Genomic DNA, 18,776 nt, shown 5'->3' with positions numbered 1-18,776 from the left:
AGTGACCATCTCTCCCAGCCAGCCCTGTGTGGTCCCTGCACACTAATCCCAGACAATGTAAAAGAAGAAGAGGAGAGGAGAGTTGTTGCTACCTGCTCCCTGGCGGCAAACCTGAACCCATGCACCAACACAACCATTCCAGACCCTCCTCCAGATCCTACTCTGGCCTTCGCAAGATAGTATGGGGGCAGAAAACATTGGGGGCCAGAAACATACATCAACCCTTGTAATATGTCCATTACATAGGTGCTAGCCCTCACCACCTCCCAGTTCCACCACAATGGTACCAAAAACTGCGTAGCCCCTCATGGTGCCACGGATGAAACAGGTACCAAAGCTTGCATTGCATGAATGGGCAATGCCCGTACCTCAATGTCTTGCAGCAAAGGTGAGTCTGGAACCAAGAAGCAAAGGAGGTCCCTCAGGTGTCATCTGTACCAAGAGGGAGAGATGCCCCAAAGCATTCACTGAAAATTAAGTTAATGCTGCAGAAGATCCTAACAACGCAGTCAGTCTCCATGGTACCAAAGGTGGTGCTGGATACAACAACTCTACATTGCTAGTCAAGTCTGTGATACCAGGGAGTTGCCTAGCTGGGCCTGGAGATCTAACCTCAGTTCCCACCTTTTTCCTGTGTGACGTCGTTGCGGTCCTAGCCCTCATGAACGAAGAGGGCTTTTCTAGCTAGAAGAACGCGAACTGTCTGATTTCTTCTGCCATTTGTGCAGTACCAGAAAAGGAGAGTGGCATCTTTTCTCTGGCGAGGTGATACTGCCAATCTAGTAGTGCAGTCCTGGATGGATTAAGTCTGAACCCCTGTGTACCGAGTGGCTGGGTTCCAGTGGAGGCATAAAGCAGTTTCCATGAAGAGGTGTCGAAGTCTTACTTCCTGTAGAGAAGTGAGCCGGGGCTCGTCTCTCTCTGGGGCGGTGGGGACCCACACCACCTCACTAAATTGGGGAATAGGTCTTGCGGGGAATTAGTGCAGCTGCAGGAGTCGTACTCTGCGGCCACAGTAAGCCCAGGCCCTAGGTCAGGGCAGGGCAATGGTGAGTCAGGCCCTCAGGCCCTCAGGTAGAGGCTGAGCAACAACAGTATATAAACAGTAGGCCCAGGCCCTTGGTTCCAAAGGGCCTGGGAGAGGGGGAGATTGCCACCCGCGAGTTGGGTGGCAGGGGGGATGCAGGCCCTCCCACTCCACTGCGTCCCAGCCCGGGGTCCTAGCAGCAGCAGAAGACCCGCTGCTGTGTCCGTGGGGATCCTGGCCGCAATACACTGACATGGGTTCTGGCAGTGCTGCAGCCAGACTAGGGTCGGCTGCCCCCGGGCTACTTCCAGACTCCCCCTCTTGAGGTACCTGGGTCAGGGTGGTGTCCTCAGGGGGGTCCAGCACCATGGGTTCCTCGGGATAGCTGGAAAGGCGTAGACTCGGCAACTCCTTCTGGTAGCTGGCACAGGGCAGGCTCGGCAACTCTTCCAGGTAGCTGGCGTAGGGCAGGTCGGGCCAGTCCTCGAGTTTACTGCAGGCCACTGGGGTTTCCCAATTGCGAGCTAGGCCGGAGGCATCTGGCCTCCCCGGCAGCTGCTCTCTCAGTGAGCCCTGAGGTTGGGCCTTTATACTTCCAAGGCAACGCCTGACCCTCTGGGGGGCGGGCTCAGAGTTCCCTGGCTCCGTCCACTCTGGTGTCCGGAAGGACTCGTCTCTCTCCAGGGCAGCAAGGAACCACACCGCCTCACTACACTTCCCTAGACTCAAACCCTTGCAGATAGGGCACCTATACCTAATAGGTCCTCCCCTCAAACCCTAAACAATGGGAGTGAGGATTTCTGACTAGCATAGACTTGTTACAGCCAGAAAAGCACTTAAACCCTGGGGACTTAGGCATGCCCCAGGACAGAGCTTGAAAAGCTCCAACAAAAACAAGCAAAAATTTGCCAAAAGCAAGTACACTAACTAAAACTATGAACAATAATAATTTTTAGAAAACATTATCTCATAAGAGAAAGGGAAAGGTGTGATGAGCACACACATTCCAACTACCATGGTGAGAAGGAACTGAGGAGGATTGAGGCAGCTCTGCCCTTTGTACCTTAGGCTCACAGCGAAGCTTGCTGAGAGCGCATGCACCACCCTGACAGATATCAATATGGGGAAAAAATTGACTGCCTTGGGTGCACTGGCACACACACACTTGAAGTGAAATGGACATGTGCAAGCATTCGAAGAACTTGGATTTTCAATTTTGCTGTAGGTGTACGAAGTCTCATTTTTACAGTCTTTCAAATCCAACTATTACATCCTCAAATCTCTCTCTTATTGTGGGCTCCTTGATTTCTGTAGCTGTTTATACTTTCTATAAATTCCTCAGAGTAGATAATGGAAATATAGTTTACAAGTGTTTTTTCCTCCCCATGCTCACTCTTACTTTTTGGCATTTGCTTTCCCAGAGCCTTACACACATTTTATTGTTGATCCTGCATGATTCTCAGCTCACAAAATCATGCCATCCATGTCAGTGTATTCCTCTTTCACTCCTCTTCTATTTTTAGGGGGTAGGGAAAGTGTTTAACCTAGGCCTGGTCTACACTGGAAAAATAAGTCTGCCAGGGATGCGAAAAATCCTCACCCATAAGCGGTGTAGTCAGCGCTAGGTCAACAGAATTCTTCAATCAACCTAACTACTGCCTCTTTGGGAGGTAGATTACCTATGTCAATGGGAGTTTTAAGTGTAGACAAACTCCTAGTTTCACCAATTGTAACTGCATGGGTAAAGTCTGAAAAAGGCAAAATGTTATTAGGCAAACTGGAACCTGGCTAGGATTGACAACTCTACTCTAGTGTAAAATACCAGGAATTCTTGGAGTAAGCGCTCCAAGGGAGGGTTACATACACACCTACTTGTCAGTCAGTACTTTTCAACAAGGTTCTGCGGTCAGGCATGCAACTCCTACAGCATAGCTCTGTGCAAGGTCATGAAGGTTAACTTCTGCTACACAGGATCCTAATTCTCCATCCTGGGTCCAAACAGCCGTTTGTGGGGTTCTCCAGGTGGTGGGGGAGAAGAAAGAATGAACCTTTGACTGGAAAGCATATCCCAAAACAGCCTATTATTCAAGGTGGCTAGGTTATCTAAAAGGAGACTGCACCTGTATGATTAGAAACTGATGCCCCAGAGAATCCAGACAAATGAAGAGACTGATATATGGAGAGTAGTATATCCAGATATATGGAGGCTCACTGGATGCACATGCCCAGCACTTCTGAACGTTTACTTTTATCAAGATAATTGTGAACATCTGTACTTACAGGCCTTCTTCTTTGATTATCTCCAGTAGCACTGTGTGAGTTGTCTTGGACTTGCGTTTCTCATCAACTGGAAGACAAAAGACAGATCTAATGTTTAGCACTTTAAAAGTTGAAAGTACTCATCATCAGCTCCTTATTCCTCTAAAACTGCCAATTTCGCCTTCTCCACAAATGACTGCTTTCTCCCAGCTCCCTAGCCACCCCTGAAAGCATCTCTCTCTTTCCACTTGATATTTAAGGTTTCCTGCCTCCTTATTTGTTCACTCCCCAACAACACTAAGGGCAGGTCTACACTACAGGGCTCAGTCGACCTAAGTTACGCAACTCCAGTTATGTGAATAATGTAGCTCTAGTCGACATAGCTTAGGTCGACTTCTTCCGGTGTCTACACCGCACTGGGTTGATGGGAGAAACGCTCCTGTCAACTTACCTTATGCTTCTCATTCCGGTGGAGTACGGGAGAGCAATCAGCAGTCGATTTAGTGGGTCTTCACTAGACTCGCTAAATCGACCCCCATGGATTGATCACTGCACCTCGATCCCCTGGTAAGTGGAGAGAAGCCCTGAGATGTGCCCCCTGGGCAGCTGCCCCTTAACTTTTGTTAATTCCTGATCTGATAATTGGACCATGAATCAGAGATGGGGCTCACTTCCCTGCTTCACTGTCATAAACATTCCCTGACCCCCAGACCCTAATAAACCTGCCTCTTACAGCCAGTTTACAGGTGACCGTGCATTGGGAAAAAGCCTAGTTTTCTAAGAGCTGAGGATTGCTGTACAGTATTATGAGGCTAATTCAAGCATATATCTCTGAAGATTTGTCAAATGATCTCATCCCAGTTCTTAATAAAGCTTTAGCCACAATATCAGATGCCTTCTGGTTCTGTAGTTTATAAGTAGGAAATACCCAGGCTTGACTACCCAGGGCTGTTCAGGAGTTTAAAGTTTAATTTTGGGAAACATGGGATATTTTTACTCCCAATTTCGGTCTCACTCTGTGCTTTTAAATTCCCCTGTGGCACAATGCCTTAGGCAAGAACGTGCTGGTTTTACTCCTGCACATAGTGTTGTTCCGACGGGCTGGCAAGACCAGCTGCACGAAACTAATGCAATCCTGGGCAGTTTCTCTCTAACTCTCAATTTTGATCACCTCTTCTAAATCTGAGAATATTCCTAGAGAGATGTACTTAGGACAAGTCTACACTTAAAATGCTGCATCAGCGCAGCTGCTATAGCACTTTAATGAAGATGCTCTAAGTTGACGGGAGAGACTGTTCTCCCATTGGTGTAGTTAATCCACTTCCCTGAGAGGCGGTAGCTACGTCGATGGGAGAAGCAGTGCTGTCTACACGGGGGGTTAGGTCGATATAACTACGTCACTCAGGAGTGTGGATTTTTCACACCCCTGAGCAACAAAGTTATTCCAATATAGGTCTGTAATGTAGACCAGACTTCAGACATTCAAATCTGAGCCATAAGTCACACAGCAATGACTTTTCAACTAATTAAAGAGTAAGTCAGTGCTGTTCCTAAAGGGAGAATCAGCCTCAACTAGAAGAATGTTGCTGGTGATGAGGAAGGAATAAAAGGAAAGATCCTTGTTTACACAGAGGAGATCCCTATGATGGGGGTGTGCCAGGCCCTTTGAGGACCCCTGCTGGAGGCCTCGCAGTCCTAACACACCCTGCCTCAGGAAAGGAGCAGTGAAAGTGGGTCCCCCAGGGCTGCCTAGAAAGGCTGCAGGGCCTGAGCAGGTCAGTTGCTAGCTGGGACCAGAAGGGTGAGGAAGGACTGGAAGACAAAGAGACTCTCTAGGAAGGAGTCCTGGGAAAGACCCTGCTCAAGCAGGGATACGACAGAGAGAACCCAAAGACTGTAACGCTAAGGTAATGGGCGAAGGTGATGGGACTCAGTGGGAAGCAGCCCAGGGAATACAGCAGCAGCAACTATTAATGGAAGCAGTACAAGGCTGCTGTTTATAGGGTCCCTGGCTTGGGACCTGGAGTAGTGGGCGGGCCTGGGTCCCTGGGGAAATGGCCTAAGCCCTGAGAAGGGCTCAGAGAAGCTGGGAATGGATCACTTGATAATTACCCTTTCTGTTCATTCCCTATGGGGCTGTGGTGGGGCAGCTGCCCCACCCCCATGAGAGAGAGGGCTAGAGTAGGCCAGAGCGACTGCGCAGGCCGGCAGCCAATTAGAGAGGGGTCTACTGATTAGAGCCAATCAGGGCTAGGCTAGGCCCTATATAAAGGCTACCTAGGAGAGGAGTAGGCAGTCTGTCCCAGACCTTTGTGGGGGAAGGTCTGTCTCTGTAGCAGGGGGCCAGCACCTTGGACAGAGCAGTGCTGGGGAAGGGCAGAAGGAGCTGGGGAGCTCCAGCCAAGGAAAACTGCAGGCCTTGCTACAAAGGGCAGAGCAGGTGCACAGGGCCAAAGGGGAAGTGGCCCAGGGACAAAGTCTGACAAGGGGAGAGAAGGAGGGAAGGGAGGCTGCCGCTAGAGGGTCCCTGGGTCGGGACCCAGAATAGCGGGTGGGCCTGGGTCCCCCCCCCTTCCCCCTTGTACTACACTGGGTTGAGGAGGGGCATGGCCTGATACAGGCTGTGGCAGGCCCCTGTGACAAAGGGGCTAGACTTTGAGGCTGCAGCTGGCTACTAGAACAGGTGCAGCCGGAGGACTGCTGATAACACCAGACTCCTGGAAGGGGGTGAGACCAGAGCAGTGGGCACTGCCGGAGGGCAGTGTCCTGAAAAGGATGCCGTCGAGCGGGAAGCAATGCGGGTCCGGACACCAACAGAGGGCAGACGACGGATGGGACACCACCGGCAGAGGGCACCCCGCAAAGGACAGAGCTAATTCCCGGATGTGCCAGCGGGAGGCGCCGCGGTGGTGAGTCCCAACCCTGTCACAGGGGCACATGGTATTGGCGACTATCGGAAGATGGGACACTGGGCTAGACGGACCTATGGCATAACTGTTCTTATGAGTTGGGGCTGAAGACCCTGGAGAGAGCCAACCATTAGTGGGACTTTGTTACTCCAGAAGGGGACTGAACTTAAGAGATGATCTGACTGGATGGTTGGGGCAGCAAGAATGGATGCTTGATACCCCAGAAGGTGTTCATCCATTTTAGACTGTGACGTGAACGGAGGACTGAGCCACTGAAGACCTGCCCTGCAACAGCTGACAGGGCACCAGGAGCAGAAAGAGTACAGGATCATACCCAGGTGACAGGAGGCACTCACAAGAGGTGAGTGCACCCCATCACAATCCCCATGCAACTACTCCCAGAAGTGCCGAGGCTAAAAGGAAATGGAAACAAAGACAGGAGTCACAAAAACACTGGTGTTTACACACTTACCCTGAAGTCTAAGTCTAGCTGTATCCAAAGGAAAAAATACTGTCATTGCAGTCACACTGCCCTGAAAAATGATAGAACAGTTAATTAGCATTTTTTTTTATATCTATCTGTCTGTAATGAGTTACATAAACAATCATTACAAGTTTCTCAGCAAAATTACTCCACATAATCAAGAACTAAACTATATTCTTTGTTTAAAAACTGCTTAACAATGACCTTTTGTTTACCCCTGTAAATTCTGTTCCCACCCAAAATCAAAATTTGCTGAATAAAGGTAAAGAGTAATATGCATATCAAAATTTAACAGAAAAAGAAAATGAACCCCACAGATACCAATGACAACTGGACACTTTTAGTCACCGGGTTAGAGAAAAGACTTTCAAATGTGATTAAACAAATTATAAATAAACTGAAATGATTGCAAAACTCTCCTTTAGCATAAGTTTTTAGAAGTCTGATGTCAGTAAGCAGATAAAAGAGCACTAGTTTTTCTCCATTCTCACTTCTGCCCCACCTATACAAGTCTGATAAAAGCTTATGAAGGAGCAATGTTAAAATTACATGGCATTCATCCCTCTAAATTAGGATCAAAACAGTGCCCTAGAGCACAATACAAGGGACCATTGTTTTATGGAAGGTGCTGCCTTCTAAATGAGACAAAATAGCAGTTCTCATGCTCATTAAAAATTCAGATGCAGTTTTTGCAAGTCAATCCCAGTGCTTAGCCAAATTCCAATTTAGGAAATTACAGTCTGCTTCCATAAAATTCACCATGTAGTTTTAATTAGATATAGAGGGTGAAATCTTGGCCAATATTTTCTACTCCGTGTGCAGCACAGCCGTTGGATCCTGTAAACACAGGCACCGGTTTCTAATTTTCCCCAGGGGTGCTAAACCCTGGCTCAGCCCAGGCCACGCCCCTAACTCCACCTCTTCCCCCAAGCCTCCACCCCCACCCTAGGAGGGAGGGGGAGAAGTTAATTGGCAGGGGGGCAGCTGGTGGGTGGGAAGAGGGGGGCTTGGGTGCTAAGCACCTGCTAACTTTTCTGTTAATTTTTCTCCCATGCCTGTAAATATGGCAATATGTAAATATGGCTCCTCCCTCCACTATTTGCCTCACCACCCTGTTGAATCTTACTTTTAAAACTGTAAGCTCTTTAGAATGGAGCAGTCTTTTACTGTTCAGCACCTAGCACAATGGGGCCCCAACCTGGTTGAGCCTCTCATAAAGTTGCCTGTAAGTATCTTCTTCTTCAGCTTCAGCCTCATAGCTCACAGATGATCTGTAAACAATGAAGCAACAAGGAAGAAAGCAGAAATTCCCACTTGAATCCAAGTGATAGCAACTTGAATCCAAATGATAGCAACAGTGATTTTTTTTTTTTAATTTTATTTCTATAATGTGGCTCTGAGGTAAGCCAAGAAAATGTTTTTTGCCTTGTGTGAAAGAGAGTTGGTATGTCTGGGTTATTCTGTGCACTCAGTTTTGTATTATGTGCTGAACTCCTATCTAATCTTGTCCATGGCAAAGTTATGTATTCCAGTCAGCTGTCCTGCCCAGGGAAGGTGCTTGACACTTAGCTGAAGGACTATCACAGAGATAGAGTCATCAACTTTAAATTGTCTCTCAACTGCTAGCCCAACTCTGCAGAACAGATTATCCACATCGTCAGCATGACTGGTGGACCTGCAGCTTTCCAGGGGATGTCTACACTACAGGTGCTACAGCAGCATAGCTGCAGCGCTGCTGCTACGCTGTGGTAATGTAGACAATAATACAGCAACAGAAGGAGTTTTTCTGTTGCTGTAGTAAATCCACCCCCTCAAGAGGCGGTAGCTATGTCAATGGAAGAATTCTTCTGTCAACCTAGCTGCATCTACAGTGGGAGTTACGTAAACCTAACTATGTTGCATGGGGCATGAAATATTTCGCAGCCCTGAGCAATGAAGCTAGGTTGACCTACATTTTAGGTGTAGGCCAGGCCTTCCCCTGGACACAATGGCAAAAGTAGAAAGGGACTGTATTTTAAGGGGGTTCCTTCTCTGAGCAGGGGGGCGTATCACTGTCACATGTAAGCTGGAGATGCAGGGGGGGGGAGAGAGAGAAGGAGGGACTCCACCCAGCCTGCACACTAGCAGACCTCACTTCTCGAAAGGGTGAGATCAGACTAGGATGGGGGTGAATCTCAGGACTTTTGTTACACTGTTAATTTCTGTAACTCTGCACTTTCTTAAGAGTAAAATGACTATGGTTAAGAGATTACTTTACTAAAAGTCTATGTTCCTTGCTTTCATACCACATTGTCCAAAAAGGGGTTAAACAAAAAACTAGGGTTTCCCACAGCTGGGTGGAACTCTGTCTGTGTGTATACGCAATTGGGGGTGGGAGACACTTAGGAGGTCTGGGACACTGATTTGGGGATTTAGAGTAACTAGACTGCAAGTCCCAAGGAAGTACTCAGACAAGAGGCCTGATCCTGGGAGTGCACCCTAGAAACCCAAAGCTAGACTCCGTGACTAGACTCTACCCAGACCCAGTTGGCTTAGAAGCACATGGGACCTAGCAGCTGGGTCCACTTACAATAGACTGGTGACTGTACAGAGGAGGCACTAGGCCAGCTGCAACACCTTCCTTCACAGCAATTGCAAAATCTTGACTAGCAAGTCTGTTTCTGTAGATGGACAGCTTGGTCAATCTGAGTTGCTTCCAGTCAGTTGCTGAGTAGAGTGCCTCCTGGTGTGAGGAAGTTTTTTTTCTGATTTGTGCAAACAAAATTGAACAAATTCAGTTGGAATTGTCTAATTCCATGGAACAGAGCAGGTTATTAAAGGGGAGAAATGCCCTATCTTCTCCGCTTCAAATTCCAGCTAATGTACTCTGTGGTATTGAAAGCATGAGAGCACTGGGCTTGAGTCTTTTGTTGGTAGAGATTGTTTAAGGCCCTTTTGGGGAAGGGCAAGTTACCAGGACATGGGCGGTCAGACCTAATTGTCAGAGCAGGAGTCAGACCGAGTCCGGTACCGGGAAGTCAGAGTCCGTGACAGGCCAGAAGGCAAAGAGAAACAAGTATCAGGAGGCAGGCAGGGCCAGAAGCCAGAGTATAGTGTCTCTTGCGAGCAGGGTCTGGAGCAGAGGCAGGCAGGCAGTCTATGTTGTTGCTCACACAGCTCCCTTTCAGGGCTACCTGTTTTATATATTGGTATTGGCCAATCAAGGAGTTGTCTGAGACCGCCACTCTGGTTCTGCTGGGTGGTACTTCCTGCCAAGCTGAGCCCCACAGGGTCCTCAAGTAGGAGCACAGTCTAAGCCTCTTGTGGTGATTGTGGAGGCATCAGTAGCCCTGAACCCGCCCCCCCAGATACCAGCCTTGCAGGTTGTAACATCATCCCTGCCTACAGGCCCCCCTTCGAGATGGTGTCAGTCCAGGCTTGTCAGGGTGTTTTGTGGAATTTCTCCACCAGGTCAGGGGCATGGACATGGGAGGCAGGCTCCCAAGCACATTCTTCAGGGTTGTAGGCTTCCCAATCCAATGGATAGCACAGGCAGCCACGTATCTGTCGGGAACTGAGGATGCCATGCACTATCGTATTCATCGTGACCCTGGATTTCGAGTGGTTGAGGTAGTGGTGTGGTTTGGTTGGGGAGGGGGTATTCATTATAGGGCTTCAGAAAGGAGACATGGAAAACTGCGTGTATTTTGAGAGACTGGGGAAGCTGGAGTTTTGAAGATAAATTGGTTAATCTGATGGCATATCGGGAAGGGTCCCAGGAACTGGTGGTCCAATTTGCAGGAGAATCACCTGGTCTGGAGGTGTTTGATGACAAGCCACATCTTTTGGTCTACCATAAATACTGGAGCTTCTTGTCATCAACAATCTGCATGCCGCTTGTATACCTCCTTCGCCTCTTCAAGGTGGTTCTTGAGCTTTTCCTGAATGAGATGGATCTGTTGGACCCCATCAGTGGCAGTGGGATTCGGAGAGATTGCTGGTAACACCAGGTGGAAATGGGGATGAAATCTATAATTAGTGAAGAAGGAGCTCCGACCCTTAGAGGCATAGTCAGCATTGTTGTAAGAAAACTGCATATGGCAGGAGTGTGGACTTGGTTCACCCATTTAGTTTGTCCAGCTGTTTGGGAGTGATATGCAGGAAAAGTGGATATGCAGACCTCCAGTAATCTGAAAACTTCACACGAGAAGCAAGAGGTGAACTATAAGCCTCAATCAGAAACTATGTGGTCTGGGAGTCCATGGAGCTGGATCACATTGTGCAGTAGCCTCAGCAGAGGGCAGCCAGTTGCAGGGGATGAAGTGGGCTATTTTGGTCAGGCAGTCCACAACCGTTAGGACTACGGTGTGGTCATCAGATGGTTGGAGTTCTGTGGACCAAAGCTTAGCCAGTCTCCAGGAGTACTGAGGTGCCAAGAGGTCTGGTTTGGGGTGTTTTGGTACGTGCACAGCACTTGCAGGAGTCTACATATGCTTGGACCTTTGCCTGCATGAAGGACCTCCAGAAAAAGTGGGTGACCATGCAGGAGATCTTCTGGTAGCCAAAGTGACCCACCGTTGAAACATCATGGCACAACTGTAGCAGCTCCAGTCATAGTCACCCTGGGGGCACATACATGTGCTTGTAGAAGTACATTACGCCATCCAACACAGAATGGTGCAATTTAGCCCCTAATGGCATGGGCAACGTCCCTTGGGCAACTAGATCTTCTTTCTAGGCGGATCAGATAAGAGAGCAGGTCTTGCTGAACTGTGGCATTAGCAAAATTACCAGGCTTGAGGAGGTGAGGGGCGTGGAAATTGGTTCTTTTCTTCCCTGGTTGTAATCTGTTTCCATAGAGCAGCGGTTCTCAACCAGAGGCCGCATGCGGCCCAATTAGCACACAGCTGCAGCCCACAATGATAAATTAGTTGAGAACCACTGCCATAGAGCATCAACCTTCCCATTTCATTTTCCTGGGAAGTAGGTAATAGTAAAAACAAACAGAGAAAAGAACAAGGCCCACCTTAACTGTTTGTGGTTCAACACTTGGGCCTTGCGGAGGTACCTGAAGCTCTTATGGTCACTGAAGACCTGTAGTGGGTGCCAAGCTCCCTTGAGATGGTGACACATCTGCTTCTACTATACATGGACAGGTCAGGTCAGGGTGTGCCAGGATTGGGGCCATGGTGAAGGCAGTCTTTAGCTGGTCAAAAGCAAGCTGAGCTTCAGGCAACCAAGCAAATGTCACACCTTTGCGAAGAAGTGAAGTCAAGGGAGTTATTACTTCAGAGATGTTAGCAATGAGTCTCCTATAAAAATTCACAAAGCTCATAGAGGGCTGTCCAACTGTGAATGGCTTCCAACTTCGGCAGATCCATTTGGATTCCCTCCAGAGTGATGATATACCCCAAAACTTCAATGGTGGCCTTGTCAAAGATGCACTTTTCCAGTTTGGAACCCATGCTTCTGTAGGTCCCCAGGACAGACCAGACATTATGGTAGTGCTGCTCTGGGTTCTCTGAGAATACCAGTGTATTGTCAAGATAGATACTGGTCCAAACATATTGTTCACAAAATGTTGAAATGTTACAGGGGCAGTGGTTAAGCCACACAACATCACCAAGTATTCAAAGTCCCCATATTGGGTACCAAAAGCAGTCTTCTATTCATCCCCAGGCCTTATGCGTTTAATACAGTACTGTACTTGCTTTTTTTGTCTCTGCTGCTGCCTGATTGCATACTTCCAGTTCCAAATGAGAGGTGTGGTTGACTGGTCAGTTCGTAACTCTGGTGTTCGTAACTCTGAGGTTCTACTGTACTTGTCAAGGAGGCTGAGGTTCTTGCCTGGGGCCACTCCTGTCTGTCTAGCCCGCATTGTAAAGAGTTCTGCTTCCAAGGGTCTCCTTCCATCCAGGGGCCCCAGGTGCAGGTCAGCTGAGAGTTGGTTGCTTTGTTGGAGGCACGCTTTCTGAAAGTATTCAGGGAAGCTAATTTTCCTCTGCCATCAGGAGATACATAGGTCATGCCGCTCCAACCAAGGAATGCCAAAGAATGGGGACCGGATCACATCGAGGCATACTGTTTCTTGGTGCTTCTCTACTACAGCCTCTAGTGGGGCAGCCTCTTGAGTTACTGGTCCCGATGATAGGGGCAACCCAACAATCCTCTCCAAAAGGTCCAGTGTGGGTTTCACCCAGAAGGGGATCTGGAGGGTTTGGGCTTCCTCAGCATCTATAAAGTTGGCAGAGGCCCCAGAGTCTAGCATTGTTAACATGGGGGATCTGCTGTGCCTGTTCCAAGACCTGCAACTGCAGTAGCAACTGGAAGTGCGGGGAGGCGCCATGGTTCCCAGGTCGGGTTCTACTTGAGGGTAGGGTAAGGAGGGGGTAGTGGTTATGGAGCTCTGGTGCTATGCAGGCTGTGCCCCTCTACTGGGCCTGGGCTGGTCCTTTTCCCAAGTTCTTCTATTCTGGGCAGGAGGCAAGGGCATGGACTGATCCCCTGCACTAAAAACAGAGGTTCAACTGTCAATGACACTCACTCACTCTCTCTCTTCAGGGTCAGACGTTAGCAACCCAGGTTGACCTGCATGGGTTCAAGACTCTATTCTACAAGCTGTGGCATGGAGGGCAGGTGGGGGGGGGGGGGGCTGTTGGAACACCCTTCCTTTCCTCGTTCCATTCATGCAGCCAAGAGTCAATGTTCAGGGCAAAGTCTACAAAGGTGCCTAGGTAGGTGGGGCTTTCGATGCAGGTTAGTTCATCTTTTACCTTGTCATTGAGCCCCCAGCAGAACTGGTAAAATTGGGCTGCTTCATTCCATTCAACATCGGCCACAAGTCATCGGAAATGGGTAGGGTATGAGGTGGCTGGCCATTGCCCTGGTGAAGTTTCCGGAGGACAGCCCCTGCTGCACGGATGTGAAGCAGGTCTTCGAAGATGGTCACAAAGGCTTGCAGGAAGGCATCCCAGTCAGAGAGCACAGGGCTGTTCTGCTCCAACACTGGGGAGGCCCAATTAAGTGCTTCACTGTTGAGTAGGCTGACTACTATTCCCACCTTAGTCCAGTCTATGGGGTACACTTGTGGGGCAGAGCAGGATGAGCAGCCTGCACTGGTTCAGGAAGCCCCTGAATTTCCAATGATCCTCACTGAACTGTTCAGGCAGTGGCACTGTGTGAACTGGTTCAGGCAATGCATGGTCTGTTTGGGCACATAGGGTACTGCTTCTCCCTGCGAGCATGCGAGCTGCTTGTGTAGGGTTTGTGCTTCGGCAGTGAGCTGCTCCACCTGAGCCTGTGACTGGCCTAGTTGCTCGTGCAGGACCTGTGCTTTGAGTGCACACTGTGTAGCATGGGTCTCCGCCTGCAGATAGGCAACTGGGTCCTGGGCCCTCAGGGACCCATGGTTGGGCGGCTTCCCCTTCTATCATCTCTGGAGGAGATAGATGCATTTGGGGTGGTGGCGAAGAGGGTCTGAGCAAACTGTCATGATCAGGATGTGGGTGGTCAGACCTAGTGGTCAGAGCAGGAGTCAGGCCAGGAGGTCACAGTCCAGGATAGGCCAGAGGGGAAACCAAGAGTCAGGTGTCAGGAGGCAGGCAGGGTCACGGGTAGGTATGGACCAGAGACAGACAGGCAGTCTGTGGCTCACACAGTTCCCCTTCATAGCTTCCTGGTTTACATACTGGTTCTGGACAATCAGGGAACTGTCTAAGGCCACCACTCCGGTCCTGCTGGGGCGAGTCTTCCTGCCAAGCCTAGCCACACAGGGTCCTCCCATGGGAGCCCAGCCTAAGCTTCTTCCTGTGATGCAGGGGCATCAGTGGCCCCAAAACCCCACAGTTCCAGGTTCCAGTCCTGCAGGTTCTAACAGCCTGATTTAAAAAAAGTTTGTGTATGACTTGTGCTCAAAAAACTATTTAATGCAAAAAACATCAATGCAAAGTTAAAATCACCCCGTGGTAACTTGTGGTCTTCCAGAACATCAAGTTTGGCAAAACTCAAACTTCTGAAAACCAGAAATACAGAGTTAAGGAAACATCCATGCAACCCATACTCTGCCCCCTGGAGCTGGCAAGAGACACTGGGAATTATCTGCATGTATTCCAGTTGCTTTCAGTGGTTTAGGTATAACTAACTGTACTGAATGTTGGAAGCAGTAAGTGGGAAAGGTTGGCAGAAGCATGTTTGTGATGTGAGCAGATCTGGGGATTAATTTTGAGGAACTGTTACAGAGCTGTTGTTATGATATGAGGTGATCTGGGTCTGAGTCCCCACATGTGTGTGATCAAAGGAGAAAGATGCATATGTATCTTGAGGTTCCAGTCTGGGTCATTTCAATACAGAATTGTGTAGGTTGTGTCAGTAGCAGGACACTGAGATCTTCTTGCTATGTGCATTGTCAGTAGTGAGGTGGGACATGAGAGCAGTCTGTAGATTAATGATAGGTTTAAAGGGTATTCTGTGACTGTGAATGGATTGTAAAAGAGTATGAAGTGGTTGTTACATTTTAGAAGTGTGGTACTCTGTAGGGGAAGTAGGCTCAATGTTTGAGCATAGGGCAAGTGCAGGTAGCACCTGTCAATTACAGCGAAGAGTGGGAATGTGTGTACTTGGGCATGGCACAAAGAGGGCAGACTTATGGTTGTGTGGGCATTTACCTTAACTCTGTATTTCTTGGTGTTACACCCTGACACCCCAATATTCACCACTGTCATGTAATTAGGATATGTCTTATACAAAGTATGCCTTGTGAGGTGTCATTCTAAAAGTCTTGATCTGCTGGACAGTAATATCTCGTTGGATTGTATGTGTTATCATCGTGTGTGAAGGTATGAAGTTTGGCTATGTATGTGTTGCTGAAACATGTCCTGAGGTTGAAACCACACACAAGTAGCCTTTCAGGTAAGAAAGTAAAAAGGCCAAACAATGTTAATGGTTTATTGAGGAAATGCACACAAGCACAAGGATTACCCCAAGAACTGTGTACAATAGAAATCTCTCAGAGATAGCACTACACCATGGCAACCAGGTCACAGCAAAAGAGCTTTCCAGCAAGTGGGGAGAAGATATAAAAGGGGGGAAATGACATGATGGGGGGAACCTCACTCTTCTTACAACACCACACCTGGAAACACCTGAGGAACAAAGACTGAACTGTGGGAAGTGATGGTCCCAGGCTAGAAGGATTTTTAGCCTGTGTATGAAAACCTGGGAAAGCCAAGGCAACTTGTGCCTTAAGAATCTGCCAGCCTGTTTATCACGCAAGGTCAGAATTTGCTAATTTATATCTTACCTATTTAGTATATTAAGCTCAGTTTGCGATTTTTGTTTATTTACTAAGTTAATCTGCTTTGATCTGTTTGCTATCACTTAAAATTTACCTTTTGTAGTTGTTTTGTTTATAACATAACCCAGTTTGTACAATTCATATCGGGTGGGGGGGGGGGGGTCAAGAAGCTGTGCACATCTCTCTCCACATTGAGAGAGAGGGCAAATTTTTATGAGCTTGCGCTGTGCAGATCTTCCTATACAGTGCAAGACAGTATTATTTTGGGCTTATCTCCCAAAAGGTATGTGCACTTGAGTGCTGGGTGAGTCCTCTCATTCAGAGCTCACCTCAGTCTGTGTCTGCAACTGGGTATGGCTCTACCTGTCTGTGTGTGCTGCAAGAGGCCGGAAAGCCTAATTCAGCAAAACAGGGAGAGGGAATCCAGGCTGGTGGAACATGCGAGGCTCAGTGAAACCCCAGTACATCAGGTGGCATCCTGGATAGGGGGTCCAACCCATCATGCTTGGTTTTCAGAATTTTAAGTTTTGCTGAACTGGATGTTCTGGAAGAGCACAAGTTACCACTTTAACTTTGAATGAATTAAGTTTTTTGCCAGTTAATTTTCTAGTTTTTTAAAGAGAAAAATGTTTGTTGGTAGGAGTTAGTGGTCATTCAGGCAGTTGTAGTTCTCATCCAAGTTTGCAGTTGATATGCTGCAGTGGCTAGGTAATAATCAAAAGACATAGTTTTTTATATAGTGCTTTTCATCAGTAGGTCTCAAAGAACGTTAAATCATTATTCCCATTTGGGAAAGTGAGGCACGGAGAGGTGAAGTGACTTGCCCAAGGTCACTGTGTTACCCTGGATTTGAGAGGTACGTGTAACACAGATTTTGATCAAGCTAACTGCAACCATGTTATGTGCCTTCAGCCACCACAAATTAATAAAATAGACCACCACCTAGTTAAGAATTAATTTGAACAAACAGGGCTTCTGGAGGCAAGGTCAAACCCTTGCAGACTTGCAGTTTCTGCTAATCAGAATGGGAGGAGGGGAGAAAGTCAATTTGAGACTGAAAGAAAACAAGTGGATAGGAACCTTGAGTTTTGGGCGCCTTTGATATAGAAGCTTAATCATAAGAAGATTGTTAGGAATATTTAAGTTTATTGAAGTTAGGAGAGGTAATGACCCAGTAGGGGTGACTATGAGCAGTGTGTTTTGTAAAAGTTAGTTATAAAAGACTGGATAATAGAGTGTATTTTGGAGCAGTCCTCTGATGCTATCCTGAGAGAGTCCCCCTCCACTCCCCCCGACATCTTACTCCCCGAAGGGGAAGAGACCGGCCATCACAGAACTGCTGAAAATTACTCAATACCCTCCCAGATTCTAGGTAATGATTTGGGATGTTCTAAACCTATTGCTTATGTCCATGTGTGCTTAAATCTTATAAATTGTAGTTTTAGATAAGAGCACGCTTACTTGTATAAATCTTTCATCAGACGGAATTGCTGTGTTCTCATTGATTTATTCCTTACACCGCCTGAAGTAAAATAGGTAAGTTACCACTGCCTTGGGTTCTGAAAACCCTGAGTAACAACTAAGCACGCCAGTGGCAGAGCTAAGCATAATTTCAGTCCAGTGGTCTTTCCACTAGGCCATACACAAGTCTTCAGTACTCTTTCCCCCCCCCCCCCCCCCTTAGAAAAGTTTGCAAGTTGCTAACAGGGCCAGTGAGAAATCTCATCCATGGTCTATGTCCCGAAATCATGACAGTTTTAACACATGCTTAAAGTTACTGAAACAACCATGTGAGAAAAGATGGTCTCTCTCTCTCCTTCTCCACACCCTGCCCCACCCCCATTTCCCATATGTAGTCTCCATCCCCCACCATTTCCAGCTCCCCCTCCCATCCCATTAAGCCATTAGTTGGCACTGTAGAAGCCATTAACATGTAAGAAGTTGCACTTTGCTGTCTCCTGCCTTATGCAGTTGCATACGCATCATCACAGCCAGCAGATTACCAAAGGGCCGCATGCTACCTTGGTTACGTAGCCCAAGCTACATGTTGCCCTCACTCCCACTACCTACATCCAGGTGGGACACCTACCCCTGCTTCAGCCAGGCTTCCATAGCCAAACTTCAGGTCCACCCAGGCACTTCTCCTCCAAACCAGGCTGTTCCTCCACACATTCTGGCTAGCCCCTCCACCTCCACAGGGGTGATGTGCATATTAACTATTCATTTTCTGGATTTCAGCTGTTTCAGTTTGTTACCTTCTGACACAGAAACCTCTTGGCAAAGTCCCCTCTTCTTTGTAAACAGCTCTCACATCAGACCTGTCAAACTTATTACATCAAACATACACAGCAGGTACTGAGAGGGATTCAGACCCTGCAGAAAGGTAGGGCTTCCCTGTATCCCAGCACACAGGTGAAAAGAGAAAATTCTGGACTAATATGTCCTCCCAGCCCTAAACCCCTCTGCTACCCCTCATTCTCTAACCTCCCCCATGTTAGCCCCTTCCCTGAGCCCCCCCCAACCCCTCTATCCTACCACCCATTCTTAATTAATCCCCCAGGCCCCTCCCCATAAGACCCCCGCCCCTCACTGGAGCCCCACACCCTTCTGCTCCTATTACCACCTAGTCTTGCACCCCTAATCCCAGGTGTGTAGGAATGAGGTAGGGGATGGCAGAAAGAGAAAGGAATGTCTCATGATCAAGGCAGTTGAATGCTACCCTGGACAAGTGGACAATATCCATGCCTCTGGGATGCTGGGCAAATCACAAACTATACATTTCACACATGGCCACTAATTGTGTGGTGTTCATTTTCTGGATGCCTA

The 18,776-nt window shown here is 48.1% G+C and overlaps 1 protein-coding gene across 1 annotated transcript in view; it reads right to left on the bottom strand.

Annotated features, from left to right (window-relative positions):
* The window catches only part of SLC25A17 (solute carrier family 25 member 17), a 51,863-nt gene that overhangs the window by 22,651 nt on the left and 10,436 nt on the right, over positions 1-18,776 (bottom strand). The window contains exons 2-3 of the mRNA XM_065406586.1: positions 6,668-6,728; positions 3,308-3,374 (exon numbers count right to left, since the gene is read on the bottom strand). Of these exons, the coding sequence (XP_065262658.1) occupies positions 3,308-3,374; positions 6,668-6,728 (128 nt within the window). The remainder of the gene's footprint in view (positions 1-3,307; positions 3,375-6,667; positions 6,729-18,776) is intronic.

Source organism: Emys orbicularis, chromosome 1, assembly GCF_028017835.1.
Source record: "Emys orbicularis isolate rEmyOrb1 chromosome 1, rEmyOrb1.hap1, whole genome shotgun sequence".
Lineage (NCBI taxonomy): Eukaryota > Metazoa > Chordata > Testudines > Emydidae > Emys > Emys orbicularis.
This window is presented reverse-complemented; position numbering and strand designations above follow the sequence as displayed.